The sequence below is a fragment of the Procambarus clarkii genome, chromosome 59 (assembly GCF_040958095.1).
Source record: "Procambarus clarkii isolate CNS0578487 chromosome 59, FALCON_Pclarkii_2.0, whole genome shotgun sequence".
In the NCBI taxonomy this organism is placed as follows: Eukaryota; Metazoa; Arthropoda; class Malacostraca; order Decapoda; family Cambaridae; genus Procambarus; species Procambarus clarkii.
In genome coordinates, this window is record NC_091208.1 from 22,709,549 (window position 1) to 22,730,936 (window position 21,388).

The following is a 21,388-nucleotide window of genomic DNA, read 5'->3' on the forward strand; positions in this document are numbered from 1 at the left end:
TATTGTGTATATGAGGGGGGGGGGGGTATGGGGAGGGGGGAGGGGGGGCAGGGGTTTATAGCTATGGAAAAGGCGGAGGGGGCGAATGTTAATACTTAGTGGCGAGGAAACCACTAAACCATTAAACCACTCCTTAGTAAAGGATTACTAACCGGCCCGGTCCCCGACCGGGCCGCGGGGACGTTGAACCCCGAAATCATGGCAAAGTAACCGCAAGGATGATAGAGAAGGGTTACGGGCAAGGAGGTGGGGAAACGGTAAGGGGAGATAATACACAGAAAGGGAAAGTACTGTGAGGTAATTAATAGGGCGGGAGACCCCTCACAACGCCCCCTCCCTCCCCCCCATGTGTAAATATAAAAAGCCGCCCAGAGAGACGACCTGACCAGTTAAAGTACCCGTGTAGCCACCACCTCTACCACCACCAGCAACTGCTGCTCTGCTACACACACAGCGGCGCCCTCCACCACTCCTGCACCAGCAGCATGCTGTCCTCCACACCCTCCCTGCTGCTGCTGCTGCTGCCCTGCCTCAGCCTCGTCAGCAGCCTACACCCACACTCTCCTGAAGCTTATGGTGAGTCCTGCTCCGCTACCTCATATTTATTTTTGTGTTTCAGTGTCTCCCGTTGTGTGCCATAGTTTGGATTTTAGTTTATAGTAGCAGGAACACTGTAGTAGGCCTGGTGACCCCATGCAGGAACACTGTAGTAGGCCTGGTGACCCCATGCAGGGACACTGTAGTAGGCCTGGTGACCCCATGCAGGAACACTGTAGTAGGCCTGGTGACCCCATGCAGGAACACTGTAGTAGGCCTGGTGACCCCATGCAGGGACACTGTAGTAGGCCTGGTGACCCCATGCATGACCCCAATATATGATATAGACAGATTTTGGGTTCTTGCTTTGATTCACCTGACCAGACTCCGGCGTCGAGCCAGAGTCTATCTGGGGTATTAGGGACAATTAGTTTAAAAGCTTTTCAAGCAGGAATTTAGGCAAGTTCCTATGTTCTCAGTTTTTCCCCAGAATTGCAATCATCTTCAAGACGATAGTATTCTTGAATGAATTGATGAATTCGTCTTTGGGGTCGACTGCTGGATGGAATGGACCTAGTGTGAGGACGGGTTGTGTACCTACACTAACACATACATACACACATACAAGCCCAAACGCCAAAATTCTGTTAATCTTTAAAATCCAACTGAAAAAGATCATGACAAATGGGGGGGTGGGGGTGTTGAACGTTTGACAAGCCGCCGGCTTTCCTGTCCTCATCGAGGCCACTAGTGTTAGTGGCCCTCACGGTGACAAAAGCAGTTCCGCCACTACTGTCGACTTCCCTGGCCCTCGCGGACACTATTAATTCCCTTCAACTCAACTACCTTTCCTCTATTTCAGGTGAACGTTCGAAGGCCGTCGAGATCGAGGACAACCCAGAAGCCAGGCATCAGGACCTCCACTTGGCCGGGGCCCGAGACCAGGGCTTGAGGAGGGCCAGGTGTCCGGAAGGACAAATCCCCGTGTCCGAGCTGGGAGGCATTTGCCTACCCATCCATGGAAACGGTGGACCCTCCAAGAATCCCAATAACACAGACTCCACGGTCGGAAGCAGCGGTGGACCCTCCAAGAGTCCCAGCAACATCGACTCCACGGTCGGAAGCAGCGGTGGACCCTCCAAGAACGAAGACAGCACCAAACCGACGGTTGGAAGTACTGCCAAGCCAAGCCAGTGTGGAAAGAAGAGAAGGTGCGCACCAGGCTTTGTGTACAATACTGAAGTTTGTCTCTGCTTGCCCATTTAGGAGAGTACACACACACACACACACAGCACACCAGGAATCTGTACACCAGCTGGACAGTTGAGAGGCGGGACCAATGAGCCAAAGCTCAACCCCGGCAATCACAACTAGGCACGTACATATACAAATAAGTTGAATAAACTTAGTTAAAAACAATAATTATACGTGTTTTTTTAATCATAATAATAAACCGCATCCGTAAAAATCATAACATTATTAGTAATAATGTTTCAACATATTACTAATTATATCTTACCAAAATCTTCCATTTATAAAATGGAAGATTTTATATTTTTGGAAGATTTTTAGATTTTATAACCCATCGTAGAGCGGCCGGCGATGGGTTGTTGATTTACAGGTGGAGTAATGATGGTCAGCAGGGGCCCAGAGGCTGCACTCCAGGACGAGGTGCTGACACCTCCTGGTGGAGTGGGAGAGCTCGTAGCACTTTAAGCACTACTGGAGTTGTGACATCGTTCCTTCTTCATTTAGTGTGACGGTGGTATCTTGATGCCGAAGCGGTAGAAGCCTCGTGTGGCAGCCTGAGCCGCCATAACAGATTCATCGTCACTGAAGAACACAATGGTGAACACGCCCATGTTCGGATTTTCGGACGATATTCGTACTGATCTCACTTTCTGTGAGGTCAGTTATCCATGGGTTGGTCCTGCTGGTAAAACCTGATCTTTCGGCAAGGAACTGACTTACGTAGTTGAGATAGCGACTATCTCTAGGTCGCAGTGGCAATGTATGTTTGGTGAGAAGGTTTTTGGCTCTCTGGTACTCCACAGGACAATGGCTATTACATAAGGAGGCCCACCGTCTACTCCAGAGTATGTTCGGGAAGATAGTGGGGGCTGACTTCCTATGGTAATGGGCCTTCGCCTAGTGGAGAGAGAGAGAGAGAGAGAGAGAGAGAGAGAGAGAGAGAGAGAGAGAGAGAGAGAGAGAGAGAGAGAGAGAGAGAGAGAGAGAGAGAGAGAGAGAGAGAGAGAGAGGGGGAGGATGGGTGTACGACCGTCCGCGGCGGCTGCTCGCAGTGCAATGGGTGCATGGAGGTCTGTCATCCCATCTCTCTCTCTCTCTCTCTCTCTCTCTCTCTCTCTCTCTCTCTCTCTCTCTCTCTCTCTCTCTCTCTCTCTCTCTCTCTCTCTCTCAATTTCTGAAAATTTAATACTCTAAGCGCTCAGTAGTCTGTATTCGCTGTTTTCGAGTAAAGAGCAACCATGAAAATGCGTGTATTTATTTTCTATTGACGCATTTAGGTACATCTGCATTTGTGCAGCTGTCCTGTGGACTATATGAAGCGTAGATAAACTGCGGGAGATAGCACGTACTCTACGGAAAACACATCCTTGATTTCAGGCTTTATTTCATAAAGATTGCAACAAGTTGCTATAGATACCAATATTTCTTAAAGATTGGCGCTGGAAGTGACCTACGACACTCCCATAACCTCGGTGTGTCATCTTGCAAAGTTGGACTAGACTACCTGTAAGCGTCTGGCCCCCAACCTCAAACAGCCAGACTCACAAGCTATTTTATAGACTATAATAGTTATGTATAGTATTGTTTCACTGTTCAGCTACTCGGAACAAGTTCCAAGTAGCACGGGCTATGGTGACCCCGTAACTTACCTGACACAGGAGCGGGGGCAGTAGCACGGGCTATGGTGAGCCCGTAGTGGACTTACCTGGCACAGGAGCGGTGCTGAATGATTGTTTCACCCACTTGTATATATTTATAACATCTACGTCATAGATCGATTGCCTAATGAGGGATGGTTCTGGAACCCACATGGTTCTACTAGCCTGGTTCTACACAGGTTCCCTGATCAACACCCGGCAACACTCGTGGTGCATATTGTGTAGTTTTCTTCAAATCCTTGAATATGCGGTCATAAGTTGCCTGGAGTCAGGCATGCCCACCCTGTTCGACTGTATCAGTGATGGCTCTTCCAAAGAAACAGTTTGGCATCTACTATCCTCTAATGTAGTTCACCTCTTATTATAGTCTTCAGGATTATTACTCTCCTCTTACCACAACCAGAAATTCAGTAGCCAGAGAGGAAAATAAAAAATGAATACTCTTCCAAATAAAATTAATCTTTACTTGCATGACAAAAGAAAAAACAAAATAATAATAAACGATAAACTATACTCATTTCCCAACAAATTTTCTGTTTAGGCTATCACTTGATAACAATTACTAAGTGACTGCCCCGTCACTCTACTTTGGTTATCGAATAAACGCTTGTGTCCACACTGATGATTTTATTAATAAAGGTTCGATCTTGTCTCCGTAAAATATGATAATTGGACTAGAGTTCAGAATTCGTCTGTTTCCAACTGCGGGGCGCAAGGATGAGGCTTCACCTCTTTATCAATGGTCAGGCTATCATAGGCGACATCCAATCTTGTAACCTGGCCAAAGTTGTCTGGTGAAGTCTGCCAGCTCTTGACAACATCCAGTGAAGTCCTTCTGTTGCTTAAAAACTAGGAGTTGAACCACAGCACAGGGTCTCTGCTCATGCGTTGAGATTTGAGCTAATGTCAGAATCCTCTTCAAGAAGGCTAGTGAGTAACTGGCTTTCTAACAGCTTGCAAACGGGAGTTTAGATTGAGGACGAGTCTATGAGCTCGCTATCTATTAGCAAACATTCTGCTCTATTTTGACATGTTTGTGTGTCATGTGACGTCATTATTATTCCGGCCACCATATTATTCCGGACGGTTCTATGGTGATCAGCATATGCACTAGGCTACCTCCCTTAATATGCGCACGTGAAAGGTAGCCAAGTGAGTACAATGATGGTGTTGGGTACCACAATAGTGAGTCGAGAGTAGGGTGCTGGGGAGAGGACTCCCAGTGAATATTTTATTTATGGTAAGTAGGTAATTATCAAACAAGACACCAAACCGGGAAGACTATGTAACACCAATTCTGAGGTTACTATTAGGTTGTGTTTGTGTTCTAATGTTGTTATATGCCCCTAGGAGTATGTCTCCTGAATCTATCTGGGTCTCACTCTCAGAGTTACCGCAGTTGGTCTGATCTCTTTTCTCACAAGAATACAAATACATGAACCATGAAGTTCAGCTCACCGACCCCGCCCTGTTCTGCAGGCATCCATACAGAGTAATTCCAGAGCAGAGGGCCATCACCCGTCGGGTGGGATAGTTATGGATTAGTCTATAAACAAGTTATAATATGGATTATTTTGGTCAAATAAGACGGCGCCTGATAGAGCTTTTTAAGTAATATCCGTCAAGGACAGTGTACAACGAATTAAAGGATACCTATGACATCGTATTTCATCGAGACTGTCCGTGAATAGGCAGCCTCAGCCCTTCACAAATTTCAAGCCTTCGATAATTTGAAGGACCGACCCAAATTCTGAGCCGGTGATGTTATTGCGACCGAGGTTACCCGTGGACCCCCTCTTACGGACACCTCATCATCTGGACGATGTTTGCTGGATAAGACTGAGGAGAAGTTCCGTGTTCATTGTATGGCAGGAATTGCTGTTCACTGCCAGTGGTTAATGTGGGACACTTGACCTGTTTCCTGTACAAGTTTCTGGAGTTCACAATAAGTATCCTGGAGTCTGGAGAAGCAATCCTGGGGCCAGATTCACGAAGCAGTTACGCAAGTACTTACGAACGTGTACATCTTTCCTCAATCTTTGACGGCTTTGGTTACATTTATTAAACAGTTTACAAGCATGAAAACTTACCAATCAACTGTTGGTATTGTTATTAAACAGCCTTGTGGGACTTCGGAGCTCATTAACTGTTTAATAATTGTAAACAAAGCCGCCAAAGATTGAGAAAAGATGGACAGGTTTGTAAGTGCTTGCGTAACGGCTTCGTGAATCTAGCCCCTGATTCTGTGCGACGTACTGTGCTCCGGACGCTAGGCTACCAGCCGTGTGGTCGTACTAGGTTCAACAGGAGAAGTCGTGCCGTTTGTTCCGTTACTGTTGCAGAAATGTTGAAGTGTCTTGTCAATGCGAGGCGACAGACAGTGGAAACTTGCATTAACTGCTGCTAGTTATACGTAAACAACTGTTTAAAGAATTACTCCGGAAAGTGAGCAGGGCGGGTTGGGAGAGGCGGAGGGTGGGTGGGGGAGAGATAGGAGAGAGGGTGGGTGAGTGGGGGAGAGATAGGAGGAATGGGTGGGAGGGGGAGAGATGATGGACAGGTCACGACATATATGACACAGTCATCAATGTGTTGATAACATGGTCACGAGGTTGGGTACTATCAGCCGTCCTCACTTCGTAAGCTCACCTCCCCCCCCCCCACATACCAGCAGTTGGCGTCGCTTTGTACCCTGGTACGACGTACACCCTCCTATTCCTCCACCCACACCCACACCCCGAGCGACCTCGTGGCCCCACACCCCGAGCGACCTCGTGGCCCCACACCCCGAGCGACCTCGTGGCCCCACACCCACACCCCGAGCGACCTCGTGGCCCCACACCCCACACCCCGAGCGACCTCGTGGCCCCACACCCCACACCCCGAGCGACCTCGTGGCCCCACACCCCACACCCCGAGCGACCTCGTGGCCCCACACCCCACACCCCGAGCGACCTCGTGGCCCCACACCCACACCCCCACAATGGTCCTACTCTGAGAAGTCTTAAAACTAGTACTAAGCAGACCTGTCCCCTGTGACCGACGTGGTATGGTTAACTTTCCGGTTGTCTCGTGTACCAGCCACCACCAACCGGTTTAAACAACCGGTTTGGCGCCCTGCCTCCGTAATCATTAGTTAATGTTACTGCGTATGCAGGCTGTGTTTGGTATGCAGGCTGTGTTTGGTATGCAGGCTGTGTTTGGTATGCAGGCTGTGTTTGGTATGCAGGCTGTGTTTGGTATGCAGGCTGTGTTTGGTATGCAGGCTGTGTTTGGTATGCAGGCTGTGTTTGGTATGCAGGCTGTGTTTGGTATGCAGGCTGTGTTTGGTATGCAGGCTGTTTGGTATGCAGGCTGTGTTTGGTATGCAGGCTGTGTTTGGTATGCAGGCTGTGTTTGGTATGCAGGCTGTGTTTGGTATGCAGGCTGTGTTTGGTATGCAGGCTGTGTTTGGTATGCAGGCTGTGTTTGGTATGCAGGCTGTGTTTGGTATGCAGGCTGTGTTTGGTATGCAGGCTGTTTGGTATGCAGGTCGTGTTTGGTATGCAGGCCCGCATACCAAAACACGGTTGTACCATACCTTCCGCCTCCAGTCAGGAGGGCAGGGTGCCCAGATACCCTGAGGCAGGAACACAGTGCTCCGCACATCCCTCACTCCACATATACCATGTGTGCTTTTAGCTTAAGTCCCCGAAAGACATAACCAGCTTACTGCAAGGATCACAGCTTGTAAGAGGCCGCTGTTCGCCATCGCCCTAATGCTGATGGACAAAGTTTGTTGGGATGTTGTTTAAACTCCTGTGGACATTCCAAGCTCCCCCTCCTCTTCCTATGACCATCCCCGGAGATTGACTGGTCACCCTGCAAATTTTGGCAACACTAGCCCCAAACATCTGGCCACCAGCCCCAAACTGACAAAGATTTTATTTTATAGTTATGCATATTATACACTCTCTCTCTCTCTCGTTATTTCCCCTTCTCACTTATATAATGCTTCACAATTGATTACAAACAGGTACAGTTGAATATATAAATCGATATAATGGTTTACAAGTTAATTGACAGTTGAGAGGCGGGACCAAAGAGCCAGAGCTCAACCCCCGCAAGCACAACTAGATGACCACAGTCCTACATGCTCCTACAAACACACGCGAACAAAGATAATCCTACGAGTAAGCAAGGGGCTGAGATGAGCAAATCGTACCCAGAAGCCGGCAACCCCAACAGAGGACAGTGAGGGACTTGTCAAAGCGCCCGCGGCTCTCCAAGGTTTTCCTACGTTAAGAAACACGTAATAAAGTGCTCTATCCTAGCCTACCAGAGGAGCCAAAACAGAAAACGCCACAGTACGTCAATTTCGCCAGCCGCTTCCATTTTCTAGTACGACGATTTTTTGTTTTTTTAGGTTAAAGTACGCGACAAAAATGCTAGGCTCTATTAGGAGGGCGGGGCGTGTGTCGGACCATTGTTACAGTGTAGGTAATGTATTACCATGACTGTAATTATACGGTAACAATGCAAATGACCGGTAGTTATTGCGGAACAATGGGAACAGAAGCGACGCAAACCATTCGAGTCTTGGCACGGGCGGAGCGGAAGTGTATGGCCATGTTTGGTGTGTGAGAGCTGCCTCCTCCCATGTTACCAAGGATGTCTGGGAGCTGCCTCCTCCCATGTTACCAAGGATGTCTGGGAGCTGCCTCCTCCCATGTTACCAAGGATGTCTGGGAGCTGCCTCCTCCCATGTTACCAAGGATGTGTGGGAGCTGCCTCCTCCCATGTTACCAAGGATGTCTGGGAGCTGCCTCCTCCCATGTTACCAAGGATGTGTGGGAGCTGCCTCCTCCCATGTTACCAAGGATGTCTGGGAGCTGCCTCCTCCCATGTTACCAAGGATGTCTGGGAGCTGCCTCCTCCCATGTTACCAAGGATGTCTGGGAGCTGCCTCCTCCCATGTTACCAAGGATGTCTGGGAGCTGCCTCCCATGTTACCAAGGATGTCTGGGAGCTGCCTCCCATGTTACCAAGGATGTCTGGGAGCTGCCTCCTCCCATGTTACCAAGGATGTCTGGGAGCTGCCTCCTCCCATGTTACCAAGGATGTCTGGGAGCTGCCTCCTCCCATGTTACCAAGGATGTCTGGGAGCTGCCTCCTCCCATGTTACCAAGGATGTGTGGGAGCTGCCTCCTCCCATGTTACCAAGGATGTCTGGGAGCTGCCTCCTCCCATGTTACCAAGGATGTGTGGGAGCTGCCTCCCATGTTACCAAGGATGTCTGGGAGCTGCCTCCTCCCATGTTACCAAGGATGTCTGGGAGCTGCCTCCTCCCATGTTACCAAGGATGTCTGGGAGCTGCCTCCTCCCATGTTACCAAGGATGTCTGGGAGCTGCCTCCCATGTTACCAAGGATGTCTGGGAGCTGCCTCCCATGTTACCAAGGATGTCTGGGAGCTGCCTCCCATGTACCAAGGATGTCTGGGAGCTGCCTCCTCCCATGTTACCAAGGATGTCTGGGAGCTGCCTCCTCCCATGTTACCAAGGATGACTGGGAGCTGCCTCCCATGTTACCAAGGATGTCTGGGAGCTTCCTCCCATGTTACCAAGGATGTCTGGGAGCTGCCTCCTCCCATGTTACCAAGGATGTCTGGGAGCTGCCTCCTCCCATGTTACCAAGGATGTCTGGGAGCTGCCTCCCATGTTACTAAGGATGTCTGGGAGCTGCCTCCCATGTTACCAAGGATGTCTGGGAGCTGCCTCCTCCCATGTTACCAAGGATGTCTGGGAGCTGCCTCCCATGTTACTAAGGATGACTGGGAGCTGCCTCCTCCCATGTTACTATGTCTGGGAGCTACCTCCCATGTTACCAAGGATGTCTGGGAGCTGCCTCCCATGTTACCAAGGATGTCTGGGAGCTGCCTCCCATGTTACCAAGGATGTCTGGGAGCTGCCTCCCATGTTACTAAGGATGACTGGGAGCTGCCTCCTCCCATGTTACTAAGGATGTCTGGGAGCTGCCTCCCATGTTACCAAGGATGTCTGGGAGCTGCCTCCCATGTTACCAAGGATGTCTGGGAGCTGCCTCCTCCCATGTTACTATGTCTGGGAGCTACCTCCCATGTTACCAAGGATGTCTGGGAGCTGCCTCCCATGTTACCAAGGATGTCTGGGAGCTGCCTCCCATGTTACCAAGGATGTCTGGGAGCTGCCTCCCATGTTACTAAGGATGACTGGGAGCTGCCTCCTCCCATGTTACTAAGGATGTCTGGGAGCTGCCTCCTCCCATGTTACTATGTCTGGGAGCTACCTCCCATGTTACCAAGGATGTCTGGGAGCTGCCTCCCATGTTACCAAGGATGTCTGGGAGCTGCCTCCCATGTTACCAAGGATGTCTGGGAGCTGCCTCCCATGTTACTAAGGATGACTGGGAGCTGCCTCCTCCCATGTTACTAAGGATGTCTGGGAGCTGCCTCCCATGTTACCAAGGATGTCTGGGAGCTGCCTCCCATGTTACCAAGGATGTCTGGGAGCTGCCTGCCATGTTACTAAGGATGACTGGGAGCTGCCTCCTCCCATGTTACCAAGGATGTCTGGGAGCTGCCACCCTGAGGGACTGACGGGGAAGTAGTACTGTATAATTAAGGGCACAAGGGCACTAGGGTACATTACGGGGTATTCGTGCCCGTGCCCGGGCTGCCTCTTGGGTGGCTTAACCTTCATCAATCACTATAGGGTATAGGTCAAAATACCTCCAAGTTTCTCACAGATTAAGGAGCAAGTCAAGAAGAAAATACTCCCAACTGTAGGAAATGTATATGTTTATCTCTCAGAATGTTCGGTAATATGTTTATTGTTTGTGATGTGTGTCTATGTATGTATTAACACGATGTACTGAACGGGGTGAGAATAGCTTGAGCTACCTCATCCCTTTGTGTGGATTTTACCTCAAACTTATTTCAATTTCAATTTCTCCCAACTATCAAAAGTCGCCAAAGTAGCGGAAGGATATACTGCGTATACTGAATACTACTGAAGGATGTATATACTGAAGGATGTACCACTGCGATATATGGTACGAACAAGCCACTGGTTACTCCTCTTTCAAGCCTGGCAAAAAGATATCCACAGACATTGCAGTAGCCATACACAGACTCACACTTGGTTACAAGTGCTATCTATCATGAGGTTATCTTGAGATGATTTCGGGGCTTTTTAGTGTCCCCGCGGCCCGGTCCTCGACCAGGCCTCCACCCCCAGGAAGCAGCCCGTGACAGCTGACTAACACCCAGGTACCTATTTTACTGCTAGGCAACAGGGGCATATAGGGTGAAAGAAACTCTGCCCATTGTTTCTCGCCTGGGATCGAACCCAGGACCACAGGATCACAAGTCCAGCGTGCCGTCCGCTCGGCCGACCGACTCCCTCGCTGCTATGTCTCTCTCTCCAGCTGAACGTGAGGTGTTCGGCCAGCATGTGACGTAGATGGGTTAATACATGTGGATTATCATAACGAACCTCGTGACCCCATCACTGTCGTTGACCTGTCCCAGGGTTAGCTTCTTCAGAGATGTGACTTTCCCACTGTATTGCCCGGACTGTCTTGCGCGGCGCCCCTGTGGCTGTTCAGCTGTTCATGCTGTTCTACACTGTACTGTTCTCTTGTTACAGTATATAACTTTTTGGAAGTAATGGCGGTGTTGACCTTGACCAGCTTCTCACTTAGCTTGTTCCAACACTCTGCCACTCTCTTGGAAAAATAAAACTTTTTAATATTTTTTTCGGCGCCTTTGTTTCCTTAGCCTGAGTCTATGTCCTCTTGTTCGCGAAGTTCCTGGTGTCCGGAAGGACCTGGATGGAACCAGAAATTACTGGCGCGTCTGTGTGAGCGACTCTGGTTCGCAGTAGTCTGGGGTATGTCGAGATCCTGACTTTTTCAACAGTGCATGAATGACATGGTGTGACTCTCCACACACACACACACACACACACACACACACACACACACACACACACACACACACACACACACACGCTATCATACAGACCCCAATACACTGGTCTCTTTGTACTAGTCTAGTCTCCTTAAGTCATGACCTATCCACGATCCCAGAGACTAGCCCATACTATCTTGCTGGCGGCACCGCTGGCAGTCCCTCCTGACCTCTCTCGAGGTACACACAAACCTTCCTCATGTAATACCTAAGTTGTGATAGACGGGCTCGCCATAGCCCGTGCTACATGGACACTTCGTTCTCAGTAGCTAAATCTAAAATAATGATAGAAGACGAAGACCTTTACTATTGAAGGGGGAACTTCGGAAGACAGAGAGAGAGAGTAGGCACAGCCTCTGACACCTGGGGCATACAGTCTGCCCCCACACCACAGCACCAGTCTGCTCCACACCACAGCACCAGTCTGCCCCACACCACAGCACCAGTCTGCCCCACACCACAGCACCAGTCTGCCCCACAGCGTGACGGTTCAGTTCGAGTCACGCTACACGATGAAGGAGCCGTGGCTCTCCTCCTCGGGTAGGGGGGGGACATGCAGGCCAGGAGGAAGGTCTGTCTGTCTTACTGGGTTCAGTAGGTTGTTGTGGGCGACTCTGGGTGCCAGAGTCCCCACCAGGACCCATGAATACATACACGACACATGAACACGAACACGACACAATGTGTACATGACACATTAACACGAGACACGAGTCCGTACACGACACAACTGATACACGAACGACACATTGATACCACATACTAATATGACACATAGATATCACATACTGATATTATCACACAGTGATATGACACATTGATATGACACACTCATATCACACAGTGATATGACAATGATATCACACACTCATATCACACAGTGATATGACACAATGTTATCACACATTGATACCAAACACTCATATCACACAGTGATATGACACAATGATATCACACACTGATATCACACACTGATCATAAATAATGCGTCAGTTTCAGACGCATGTAGTAGCACTCAGTCACCAATACGTCCAGTAACGTTGAAAAGAACTCACCAGACCGAATCCTAAACGCAAATTATCAACAAACAACTTTGTAGTTTGGTGTGGCGCTGCCTGTGGCGTCACCACACCATCGGTGAGGGCCAGTGACCATGTGAGTGACGCCATATGAGTGGCATATGAGGAGATATGAGGAAGGTCGCCGCTCTGAGACTACGATGTAACCAGTAACCTGCAATTATCTAAGAACAGCTGTTTACAGACGTGAGTCAAACAGGTCAACAAAAAACTTATCACAAATGTGCCCGTGATAGCGGAGTCTTGTGGCAGGATATCCAGCACTTGGAGATAACGAGTCCTGTATAACAGACTGGCGAAGACTCCACAGACTGGGACAGTTTATATGGCCCCACACACACAGACAGAGACAGACACACATCTCTCTGTAATAACGACTTCTTAACGAGGTTAAATTCCAAGATGTATTCTAATGTCTCTGTTTCCCGTCACTATTTAGGTATTGCCAGTGTTTCTCTGTCTCTGTCTGTCTGTCTGTCTGTCTGTCTGTCTGTCTGTCTGTCTGTCTGTCTGTCTGTCTGTCTCTCTCTCTCTCTCTCTCTCTCTCTGTCTCTCTGTCTCTCTGTGTCTCTGTGTCTCTGTGTCTCTGTCTCTCTCTCTCTCTTTCTCTCTCCCACAATCATCTGTTGTTTAAGATTCAGCTACCGGGAACAAAAAGTTGCAAGTAGCACGGGCTATGGCGAGCCCCGTAGTGGGGTTACCTGGCACAGGAGCGGGGCTGTAACTTGACAACCGTCTCTTCCTCTCACATTTGAAAGGTTCGCAACAAGACTAGTGTCAGAGCTAAGAAGATTAACATACGAGGAGAGGATAAAAAGAGCTGCACCTCACATCTCTTGAGGAAAGAAGAACAGAGGGACATGATCGCAATATACACGATACTGAGGGTAATTGACAAGGTTGGCAAAGACAGCTTTTTTAAAGTGGCTGGACGCTCTACCATCCAACCACTTGGGCTGGACGGTAGAGCGACGGTCTCGCTTCATGCAGGTCAGCGTTCAATCCCCGACCGTCCTAACAAGTGGTTAGGAACCATTCCTTCCCCTCCGTCCCATCCCAAACCCTTATCCTAACCCAAGTGCTATACAGTCGTAATGACTTGGCGCTTTCCCCTGACAACTCCTCCCCCCCCCCCTCCCTCTCACTAAGTCACTGGTAGGCCAGAAAGCCGATTGATTGATTGATTGATTGATTGATTGATAAAGATTAAGCCACCCAAAAGGTGGCACGGGCATGAATAGCCCGTAAGTGGTGGCCCTTTTGAGCCAAGGCCTTCAGTGGAGATCTGTGGAGGTGCGACTGCACCCTGTGTGACGGGAGATGTCTCCCCCGGGCCAGAAAGCCAGAAAGAGGTTCAATGTAGAAAGAGAACGCAGACGACACTACAAAAGAAGGAAGAAATTAACGGAAATGCTGAAGCAGACACGACTCTCCATACAAAGAAGAAATAATTTAAACAGGGAGATTGATGAAATCGAACAGAGACTGAAGCATTCATATCAGACTGAAGAAAGGCAACTAGAACAGAAAGCAATTCAAGAAATAAAGAAAAACCCAAAATATTTCTTCACATATGCTAAATCAAAAGCGAAAACCACTGCCAGTATTGGACCCATTCGTATTAGTGAAGGTTCATACACCGAGGATGACAAAGAAATTAGTGAAATCCTAAAAAAGCAGCATGAGGGCATGTTTAGCACTCCGATACTCAGCATGAAAGTGGAAGATTCGGATAATTTCTTTATGAATGATACTCAAACACCTGTAAATATAACTGATATCAACACGAGCGTGGCAGATTTTGAAAGAGAAATTGACAATATGCCCAATATGCTCAGCCCCGGGTCCAGACTCATGGAATTCAATATTTATTTAAATTCAATATTTTTATATAAGAAATGCAAAGTGGCAGTAGCACAGGCACTCAGTATAGTGTGGAGGAAGAGCTTGGACACGGGGGAGATACCAGATGCGCTTAAAGCAGCAGACATTGACCCTCTACACAAGGGTGGTAGCAAAGCATTGGCAAAGAATTATAGACCAGTTGCACTAACGTCCCACATAATAAAAGTATTTGAGAGAGTGATCAGGAGTCAGGTCACTAGATTCATGGAAACCAATGACCTCCACAATCCAGGCCAACATGGATTTAGAGCAGGAAGATCATGCCTCTCACAGCTACTTGACCACTATGACAAAATCACTGAGGCATTAGAGGAAAAACATAATGCAGATGTCTTATACACAGATTTTGCAAAGGCATTCGACAAATGTGACCATGGAGTGATTACACACAAAATGAGGTCAATGGGTATAACTGGTAAAGTAGGACGCTGGATACTCAATTTCCTGTAGAACAGAACACAAAGAGTAACAGTCAATCAAGTAAAATCGAGTCCGAGCGCAGTTAAAAGCTCTGTACCTCAAGGTACAGTCCTTGCACCACTGCTGTTCCTTATTCTCATATCAGATATAGACAAAAACACAAGTCACAGCTTCGTGTCATCCTTTGCAGATGATACAAAAATCAGCATGAAAATTACCTCTGCTGAAGACATTGATAAACTACAAACAGATATTAACGAAGTTTTCGATTGGGCAGCAGAAAATAACATAATGTTTAACGGTGATAAATTCCAGGTACTCAGGTACAGCAAAAATGCGGATCTTAAACATAATACAGGGTACAAAACACAATCAAATGTACCCATAGTAGGAAAACAGCATGTCAAGGATTTGGGAATAACAATGTCTGACGACCTAACGTTTAGGGAACATAACCAAGCAAGTATTGCGTCAGTCAGGAAAATGATAGGATGGATTACGAGAACCTTCAAGTCCAGAGATCCCATCACAATGGTTGTACTCTTCAAATCACTTGTGTTGTCCCGTTTTGAGTACTGCTCGGTACTCACTTCCCCCTTCAGAGCAGGAGAGATTGCTGAAATAGAGGGAATACAGAGAACATATACGGCACGCATAGACGAGATAAAGCACCTAAATTATTGGGATCGTCTCAAAGCTCTCCAAATGTACTCACTAGAAAGAAGACGAGATACCAAATAATATACACATGGAAGGTACTGGAGGACCAGGTCCCAAATTTACACAGTAAAATAACAACGTACTGGAGTGAACGACATAGAAGAAAATGCAGAATAGAACCAGTGAAGAGCAGAGGTGCCATAGGCACAATCAGAGAACACTGTATACAGATCAGAGGTCCACGGTTGTTCAACGTCCTACCAGCGAGTATCAGAAATATTATAGGAACAACCGTGGACATCTTCAAGAGGAAACTAGATTGTTTCCTCCAAGGAGTGCCGGACCAACCGGGCTGTGGTGGGTATGTGAGCCTGCGGGCCGCGCCAAGCAACAGCCTGGTGTCTCACAAGTCAAGCCTGGCCTCGGGCCGGGCTTGGGGAGTAGAAGAACTCCCAGAACCCCATCAACCAGGTATATGTGGGCCTGCGGGCCGCTCCAAGCGACAGCCTGGTGGACCAAACTCTCACAAGTCAAGCCTGGCCTCGGGCCGGGCTTGGGGAGTAGAAGACCTCCCAGAACCCCATCAACCAGGTATAGGCAAGGAGCTCCGTGTCTCCTTGTTGTTGTTGTTTTAGATTCAGCTACTGGGAACAAAAGTTCCAAAGTAGCACGGGCTATGGTGAGCCCGTAGTAGACTTGCCTGGCACAGGAGCGGGGCCACGGTCGTGTCTCAGAGGCCGGTAATGGCCGCCGAGGCCACATGCACCGCCGCCCTCAACTGTCCAATATATTAAACCGAATTTACGTCCAATGTATTATAACGCTAACTTGTCCTTGTTGGGTTAATATTTCTGAACAAACCCACAAGGGCCGTGACGAGGACTCGAACCTACGTCTGTGAGCATCCCAGACGCTGCCTTAATCCACTGAGCTACGACATGGTTAAAATAGTTGAAACCGAAGTTCTACTGAACTTACTGGATCCTGCAGCCTCTCCGAGACACAAACCAGGGTTTTACACAACTCAACTTAATATTTCTGTCTTCTGACTCGACCTCCTGACGGCTGAGTGGACAGCGCTCGGGATTCGTAGTCCTAAGCTTCCGGGTTCGATCCCCGGCGGAGGCGGAAACAAATGGGCAGAGTTTCTTTCACCCTGATGCCCGTGTTCACTTAGCAGTAAATAGGTACCTGGAAACTAGACAGCTGCTTCGGGCTGCGCTCCTGGGGGTGTGTAACAAAAAGGAGGCCTGGTCGAGGACCGGGCCGCGGGGACGCTAAGCCCCGAAATCATCTCAAGATAACCCTCGTAGCTTCCGTACAAGCTAGTACACATACCATGAGTACACATAGAAGTCACGTACATGGTGAGTACATGATTACCTTGAGGTTACCTTGAGGTGCTTCCGGGGCTTAGCGTCCCCACGGCCCGGTCGTCGACCAAGCCTCCCTGGTCGATGAGTACATGGTGAGTACATGGTGAGTACATGGTTCCAACGATATCCTGCCTGTTACAACGATATCCTGCCTGTTCCAACGATATCCTGCCTGTTACAACGATATCCTGCCTGTTACAACGATATCCTGCTTGTTCCAACGATATCCTACCTGTTCCAACGATATCCTACCTGTTCCAACGATATCCTACCTGTTCCAACGATATCCTGCGTGTTCCAACGATATCCTACCTGTTCCAACGATATCCTACCTGTTCCAACGATATCCTACCTGTTACAACGATATCCTGCCTGTTCCAACGATATCCTACCTGTTCCAACGATATCCTACCTGTTCCAACGATATCCTACCTGTTCCAACGATATCCTGCGTGTTCCAACGATATCCTGCATGTTCCAACGATATCCTGCCTGTTCCAACGATATCCTGCCTGTTCCAACGATATCCTGCCTGTTCCAACGATATCCTGCCTGTTCCAACGATATCCTGCCTGTTCCAACGATATCCTGCCTGTTCCAACGATATCCTGCCTGTTCCAACGATATCCTGCATGTTCCAACGATATCCTGCATGTTCCAACGATATCCTGCCTGTTACAACGATATCCTACCTGTTCCAACGATATCCTACCTGTTCCAACGATATCCTACCTGTTCCAACAATACCGTGTCCCTGCCCCAGCGATAACACCTTCTATTCACAACGATATCCTTCCTGCCTCAATGATATCCCTTCTTTACCCTAATAATACTCCTCCCTGCCCGAACGATACCCACCCTCGTACCCCTACAATACCCTCCGAGGCCCCCTAGTAGGAAGGTAAGGCAACATGGCCGCCCCTCACAGGAGCCGGATGCTGTAGGCTCGAGCCGGAAAATTATCACGTCGACTCGTCCGGCCATTTTTAGTTACCGAAGTTTGTCAAGACCCGAAGTTTGTGTTCCTGTTCCCTTGTCACCACCTCGTAACATCTGTCAGATTTGACGGGTGTTAATACCTGAGTGACGGGTGTTAATACCCGAGTGACGGGTGTTAACACCTGTATGAGTGACGGGTACTAACACCTGTCTGAGTGACGGGTACTAACACCTGTCTGAGTGACGGGTACTAACACCTGTCTGAGTGAAGGGTACTAACACCTGTCTGAGTGACGGGTACTAACACCTGTCTGAGTGACGGGTACTAACACCTGTCTGAGTGACGGGTACTAACACCTGTCTGAGTGACGGGTACTAACACCTGTCTGAGTGACGGGTACTAACACCTGTCTGAGTGACGGGTGCTAACACCTGTCTGAGTGACGGGTACTAACACCTGTCTGAGTGACGGGTATTCTTTCATATCTGGCCTTGTGAAATACACGTTCATTTTTAATACGTTGATTAATACAGCTGTATAAGTGACGGTCAAAAAGTTACTGTAAATTAATACTGTATTATTAACACGTGTAAAAATTAAACTAAAAAAATAGCCAAATTAATAAAAAATTATCAATTTATAAAATGATAACTAAAGCAGTTCATTATTTTGAAATTGTCTTTTTTTATTTTTTACATATGATTGTGTTAATAAATTAAGTCTTACGGTTAAGTATCTTTTGGGGCTATCGTGATGTCACTAGATACGACGTGTTGGAAATAAAAGGACATCACTAGTATACATTTTTAAAACAGCATCACAATGGGTTAAATTTATATATATAGATCAGAGCCATGATCTACGCGCGTCAGGCTTCACCTGTTCTTGGGAATTTCATTAAGAAACACGTATGAATTCTAGCTAAGAGAGAGAGAGAGGGAGCGAGATCCGGCGGAAGCCTATAGCATGTTTTTGTACGACATTTCCAGTGATGAGTCAGTCCTGCGGTGAGCGGAGTCACCTTTGACGCACTGAACATCATCAAGATTTTTATGAATCTTATAAAGAGACGAGGAGTCACGATGAAGTCACAATTTCAGCCATGATAATGGTTGAAATATGTTAATCAAACCTCACACTAGAAAGTGAAGGGACGAGGATGTTTCGGTCCGTCCTAAAATTCTCATGTCGAAACGTCGTCGTCCCTTCACTTTCTAGTGTGAGGTTTGGTCAAGAAAATCATAAAATTATTATTTAAAGTTAATTTATTTTTGTACTGAGGTAGGTATTTTATCTCCTCTGATTCCTTGTATGACTAACCATCCTATGAGGAAGGAATATTAGACGAACTTATAGCAAGTTTTTGATCTACACTGTGTAACCTTTCATATAGAATAGTGTAGCAGCACACTGCTGTGTACAACTAAGCTTGTTAATACAAGAATTTGACGCGAGTGAGAACCACATACACGATAACAGTGGCCACATTCCACGATAATGGAAGCCACAGAATGTTGTGAAAGATATTATTAATGTACCGGCTTGCAGGAGGGCAAAGATGATGTGGAAAGACGTTATCATGTTAATACGCGCCATAATGTACAATGTCAATTACCCGAAACGCTATGCGTATTAGTGGCTTTAGGTAATATATGTACTAACTCTATCTATAAATCCAACATTATAATTGTAACTCATCATGAATGTATTATACTTTTACCTGAATTTGAATTTTGAATTTTTGAATACTCAAGAAGCCTCATCAGGAAGAGATTTGACGTAGACCTCAACACCATAAGTACGGTACACTCCCTCCCTCGCCCACACCCTGACCAGGAGGGAGGGTGAAGGTAATCTACTCCCCTATACCCCCACCAGGTGTGGCAGGTGTGTGGGGGGAGGTGTGTGTGTGTGTGGAGGGCGGTGAAGGCTGGGTTCCAGCAAGCCCTGGGGGAGGGAGGGGGGCTTCACTCCGGGAAGTAACACACACCCCCCTGTATTTCTCCCCAAGGGTAGAGTGACGCGCTCAACACACACACACACTGTTTGTGCTTCATTAACACCTGTGTTACACAAACTCTCAACACTATATCAGGGTGTTGTGGCTCAGATCACAGTAGTGATGAACAAATCCACAAGGGCCATGACGAGGATTCGAACCTGCGTCCGGGAGCATCCCAGACACTGCCTTAATCGGCTGAGCTACGATTAAATCCCTTGCGGATTTGTTCATTTGATGCATCAGGTTAGTGTGATCTCTGTGTGCACAGTTGTGGTGTTAAGCTCTACAGGACTTAACCAAAACTTCTCTTACAAGTTATATAAATACATAAATCCACATAAAACAATTTAATCTTTGTATCAGCTGATTAATTTGAAGTCGAGAAGTTCTAATACATTTATAAAGACCAAAAATGATACTTGCTGTTCACGGGAGACATCTCCCGTCACGCAGGGTGCAGTCGCACCTCCAGAGATCTCCAGTATCAGCTCTTGATACTGGTAATGGCTCAAAAGGGCCACCATTTATGGGGTATTCATGCCCGTGCCACCTTTTAGGTGGCTTAATCTTCATCAATCAATCACTTGCTGTTATCATTACAAATCAAGACATCTATCTGCTCACTCGTGCATGAACTTCACCTAATTCTAAACTCTTATCATTAAAAACGGCGATTTACTAAGCATAATATGACAGTCAAAATTAGATATTTTGTTTTAATCAAAGAGTCGTGTACCTGATATTTCAATACATTCCTAAAGTAGGAAAACATTGAATAGTGAGACGCTACAAAGCCAGTCAAGTTGACCTTTAATGTAAACTAATGCATTCGTTACTCTTCAAACACCAGCCACGGGTGACATACACAAAGTTTGTATATTGTGTCGTCTTCGGGGGGACATGCACTGCAAGACTACTCCTCGGGGGGTATATTAGGTGGCCACTCTGATCGACACAGCGCCGGACTGGTTTCTTCCGGGTCGGAGTTCGATACCCGGTGGCACCATTCCTTCACCCCGTCCTCATACCTCGGTTCCTTGTCCTCATACACCCAGTTCCTTGTCCTCATACACCCAGTTCCTTGTCCTCATACACCCAGTTCCTTGTCCTCACACACCCAGTTCCTTGTCCTCATACACCCAGTTCCTTGTCCTCATACACCCAGCTCCTTGTCCTCATACACCCAGTTCCTTGTCCTCATACACCCAGCTCCTTGTATCCTCATACACCCAGTTCCTTGTCCTCATACACCCAGCTCCTTGTCCTCACACACCCAGTTCCTTGTCCTCATACACCCAGCTCCTTGTCCTCAAACACCCAGTTCCTTGTCCTCATACACCCAGTTCCTTGTCCTCATACACCCAGTTCCTTGTCCTCATACACCCAGTTCCTTGTCCTCATACACCCAGTTCCTTGTCCTCATACACTCAGTTCCTTGTCCTCATACACCCAGTTCCTTGTCCTCATACACCCAGTTCCTTGTCCTCATACACTCAGTTCCTTGTCCTCATACACCCAGTTCCTTGTCCTCATACACCCAGTTCCTTGTCCTCATACACCCAGTTCCTTGTC

At 47.7% G+C, this 21,388-nt stretch overlaps 2 protein-coding genes across 2 annotated transcripts in view; one reads left to right on the plus strand and one right to left on the minus strand.

Annotated features, from left to right (window-relative positions):
• The window catches only part of LOC123768157 (two pore channel protein 1), a 95,144-nt gene that overhangs the window by 44,229 nt on the left and 29,527 nt on the right, over positions 1 to 21,388 (minus strand). The window lies entirely within an intron of this gene.
• On the plus strand, positions 294 to 1,928 carry LOC123768162 (uncharacterized). The gene is made up of 2 exons (XM_045758547.2): positions 294 to 576; positions 1,400 to 1,928. The coding sequence occupies exons 1-2, from the start codon at positions 486 to 488 to the stop codon at positions 1,801 to 1,803; spliced, it is 495 nt and encodes a 164-aa protein (XP_045614503.2). The 5' UTR covers positions 294 to 485; the 3' UTR covers positions 1,804 to 1,928.